The 4,208-nt window shown below is 37.1% G+C and overlaps 2 protein-coding genes across 2 annotated transcripts in view; one reads left to right on the top strand and one right to left on the bottom strand.

Moving 5' to 3' along the window:
* LOC109967441 (lipoprotein lipase) overlaps positions 1–922 on the top strand; it is a 6,451-nt gene extending 5,529 nt beyond the window's left edge. Inside the window, 3 exon segments of the mRNA XM_074527664.1 lie at positions 1–137; positions 702–809; positions 901–922. The exon segment at positions 1–137 is cut by the window's left edge and continues 27 nt beyond it. Of these exon segments, the coding sequence (XP_074383765.1) occupies positions 1–137; positions 702–809; positions 901–922 (267 nt within the window).
* A 2,225-nt stretch (positions 923–3,147) lies between these two features.
* LOC109967440 (disintegrin and metalloproteinase domain-containing protein 10) overlaps positions 3,148–4,208 on the bottom strand; it is a 29,484-nt gene continuing 28,423 nt past the window's right edge. Inside the window, exon 13 of the mRNA XM_020612997.1 lies at positions 3,148–3,643. Coding sequence (XP_020468653.1) covers positions 3,539–3,643 — 105 coding nt within the window. The 3' untranslated portion in view covers positions 3,148–3,538. The remainder of the gene's footprint in view (positions 3,644–4,208) is intronic.

Raw genomic sequence — 4,208 nt, 5'->3', positions numbered from 1 at the left:
TTTAAATGGGAAGACGCTAATGGTTGGTCAACGTCCAGCATGTTGAATATGATTTCCTCATGGTGGACTGGTCACTCAGACAGTGCTAACGTGAAGGTTCACAAAATCCGCATCCTAGCTGGTGAGACCCAGCAAAAGTAAGTATGTGCTATGTTGGAAAAATGGCTTTTTAACAACTCAAAAAATGATAGAAATGTGACAAAAACACATACAGTATTTTAGCATTGTCCCTGTTAGAAGAAATAGTAATAAAAGAACAAAATTTAAGGCTTCATGTTGTGATCATGGGCAGCGCGGTGGTTAGCATTGTTACCATACAGTCAGAAGGGTCCAGGTTTGAGCCCTGGCCAACCCAGTGCCTTTCTGTGCCGAGTTCGTATGTTCTCCCTGTACTTGTGTGGGTACTCCAGCTTCCTCCCAGAGACATGCACCTTAAGGTTGATTGGCAACTCTAAATTGCCTATAGGAGTGAATGTGAGTGTGTGTGGTTGTTTGTCTACATGTCAGCCTTGTGATAGACTGGCGACCTGTCAGGGGTGTACCCCGCCTCTCAGCTAGGTTTGGCTCCAAACCCCCCACGACCCTATTGAGAAATAAGCAGTATAGATAATATATGAATATTGTAATCCTCAACCTGCCATAAATGAATCTACTTCAAGTGCTCATATAAATCAGCAATGTTTTATGAATTTCCTTTTCAGGATGGTGTTCTGTGTAAAAGACCCTGAAGCTCAGAGCTTAACACAGGAGGTTACATTTGTTAAATGTAAGGATGCATGGAGGACAAACTAAAAACAAACTTCGAAAAGGTAAGTTAGACTCTTTGTTTACTCTAGCATATTACCATTAATGTCAGAGTTCATGCTCATAAATAACAATAGAATTCATTTTTGTCTGTAGAGTAACTCTGGAGAACCATTGATTAAAAGATCCAGCTGTTGAAAATCTTCTGGTCCATTTCAGCACTTAGTAAATAAATTACACACCTATAACTTTTTTTATGTTCAAATTATACAAAACCCCTACCTTGAGTACATGAGTCTGTCTGTTATTTAAAACTACATCTATGTAAATCACTGTATAATATTTTGCAAAACGTACATTTTATGACATGTAACTGTAACTTCACTGTTGTACAAAAAGTAAACTCCGTCATCTTTGGTAGAGATAGGTACAATTCAGAGTCACACCAGAGTCTCACATACCGAGAAGACTGATGACTGGAAAAACCATAATAGTTCTGCAAGTGTCATATTGTGTAAAATACCTCAATTAAAATTTATGGCAAACACTGTGCAGAATAATGTCCTGCAGAGACCTCTTAAATAGAGGCAAAAATAATAATAAACTTTATACCTTTCAAGGAACTTCACATAGTTTTCATGAAAACAAACATCTAAGCACTTTGCAGATGAACAATAAAACTTTATTTTATTTTATTTTTGCTCATGATTGGTCTAGTTTTCCCAGGTCTTTAAGAACATATATAATTGCTTCCTCCTTTCTGCAGTGACTACTGCACTTTTACTACTATGACATTTATTTTGTCCTTATTTAATTTCAAATACTTTTTAAGCTGTATGTTAATCTATTAATGCTGATTTGGTCATCAAGGTGTGGATAACTGTTTATCATCCACATAACAAAGAAATTTCACACTATGTTGTGTAATTTAGCCATGTGGGAACATGCACAGCAAAAAAAGAACTGGACCAAGTATGGAGCCCTGTGGGACACCATATGACTTATCATGAGTATTTGAAACATGCTCATCAATATGAACAAATATTTGCCTCTGTGTTAAGTAATTGTGACACAACTCCAGTGTCTTCCCATAAATACTAACTGGTTGATCCAGTTTATCAGTGTTGTGTGATCTGTTGTATCAAAAGTGGCACTTAAATCTAGGAGGACCAGCACAGACATATTGTCAACATCAACACTTTCTCTGAGGTCATTCAAGACTTTTACTGAGACATGACCACTCCTGAAGCCTGATTTATTATAGAATGATCCAAACTGGCTGTCTTGCAGAGCATGGATTAGACTGGATATTTATGTCTGAATCTGACCTGTGCCTGAAAGTGTGGCTTCCGGACCCAGTAAGTGAGTTTGCATGGTGTTTTCCCCTTATCATTAAATGAAGCAGACATTTGAGCTCTCCAGTCATCTAGCCTAAAGTTTGACCTATGTGTCCAAACCCAACCTGGACCTGAACATGATTCTAAATTTCTGTCTGATCCTGGCCTGATCAGGCCTGAGAGCAATTAACAATGCCAAATCCTTCATCAGCAATATGGTGCTTCCTTTTAATGCAACATCCTTTTAAGCAATAGGGTACAATTTATTTACCTTTATGTGTTATCTGTCTAATGCATAACCTACCAGAGCATTCACCACTGTGGCTCTCAGCACTATATGTGACTCTGAGACATGTAGCAGTGTGCCTTACTGCAAACAATTGCTAGAAATAAGCTACTGAAATTGAATTTGTCTTAGTGTTTTCCTGTGGTTTTATTTTTATTATTGTGCAGACTTTTGCTTCTGTAAGATGTCATGTTATTTTAAAAATGTTACTTCCAAGAAGTGCCGCACAACTTTTCTCTTATTGTGTCTAAATTTTATGAAGTACATGGCGCTCACTGAGAGGGAGAGGGCACAGTTAATCTCAGTGTTGTTACTTTCTTGTGCTGTCCTTGTAAATGCAGGTTATTCTGTGCTCAAGACTTTTCAATTTCCAGTTCTATGAGCAATATCAAAACCCCTCACTCTTCAGAGATTGGTATTGTAAATGTTGTGAAGTTATTTCCACATGCTTTACACAGGTGGAAATGTTTTCTTTTGCACTAAAAACGGGAAGAGATTGCTATGTCACGTTACTTGCGCATTAAATATAATGCAAATACCACAAGACAGATAGTGGCTTCTGTGGAATGGAACAAAATTAGCCATATATTTTTACCTTTGGATAAATTAAATGTGTAAAACATGGATATCTCTTATCTTTTGTACATAATTGTAAATATTCACTGTAATGTATACATGCATTAATAAACCAAACTTGCCATCTGAGAAGTCATTCTGAGCCTGACATTTATTCTATGGTTGTGACAGCAAAAATAATTTTAAAACTTCAATTTATCAGCTTAATCATTAACCAGTCCTTTGGTATGATTCATATTTACCAGGTTGAAGATATATATTATTTATCAAAGCAAAATATTGGTTTAATGCAAACATTTTAACAATTCATACTCTTTTTTTGCACCTCTTCTTGATATCAAAGTGGTAGGGATTGTTAAATGAGCCAAAATAAGCTCTGCAATTTCTACATGTTCGTTTTGATGCCATCGCCTTTGGCTGTAAAGGTGAGCCAAGAAATAGAATTGGGATACTTGCGTTAAATGCAAAGCCAGCTTTAGATTAATCACCAAACATATCAATACAGTAGTCTAAAAACACTCCCATTATAAGTAAAAGTCCAGCAATCCTACAAAGTCATGTACCTAAGTAAAGGTAGTCGCTCAAAAGTCAGGGGTCACTCCAGGTCTCTGGTGTCCAGGGTGCGGCTGCAGAAGCAGATGGTGCAGCCCATTACTCCGCACAATGTCAGGATAGCCAGTAGGATGGCCCACCAATGAGCCTGCAGAGAATAAATGAACAATATTACACAAATATTGTCTTTTAAATATGGTTTATAATCCAAAGGCCTTTCATGCCAATTTGGATTACAGTGGATGAGCTGTGTTAGCAATGTTTTTGCCATTTTATTTAAACTAAATTTTTTGCAGTAGCGCCCTAATTTTGCCAAGAATTAGCAGCAGTGTTTCCTCCATTAATTTGCAGCTTTTATGTGGAGCAGCAGCTGCAGGGCCACAATCAATGCACACAATCTGTAACAATTTCAGCACCTCAGCAGGTTTTGAATATTTATAAAATAACTGAGGAGACGTCCATAATTCCACAGGAAGTGCATTTTCTTTCCATTACTTGTTTAATTGTCGTGTCTCTGGGGAACTGTATCAGTACAAAACATTAAGAATGTTTTGTTAATCCACAGTACAAATATTTGACATTCTTAATATGTATAACTATTTTTCAAATACGTGTATTTTTTTCTCCTTTCTGTGTGGTGAAACAACACAATGGTTCCTGAGACGAGGGGCCATTTCTGTGGCCATTGAAATGATGGCATGAGGTGCTCGTAA

Source organism: Monopterus albus, unplaced genomic scaffold, assembly GCF_001952655.1.
Source record: "Monopterus albus unplaced genomic scaffold, M_albus_1.0 scaffold129.1, whole genome shotgun sequence".
Lineage (NCBI taxonomy): Eukaryota > Metazoa > Chordata > Actinopteri > Synbranchiformes > Synbranchidae > Monopterus > Monopterus albus.
Note: the sequence above shows the minus strand (reverse complement) of the source record. Positions and strands in the feature narration are given on the sequence as shown.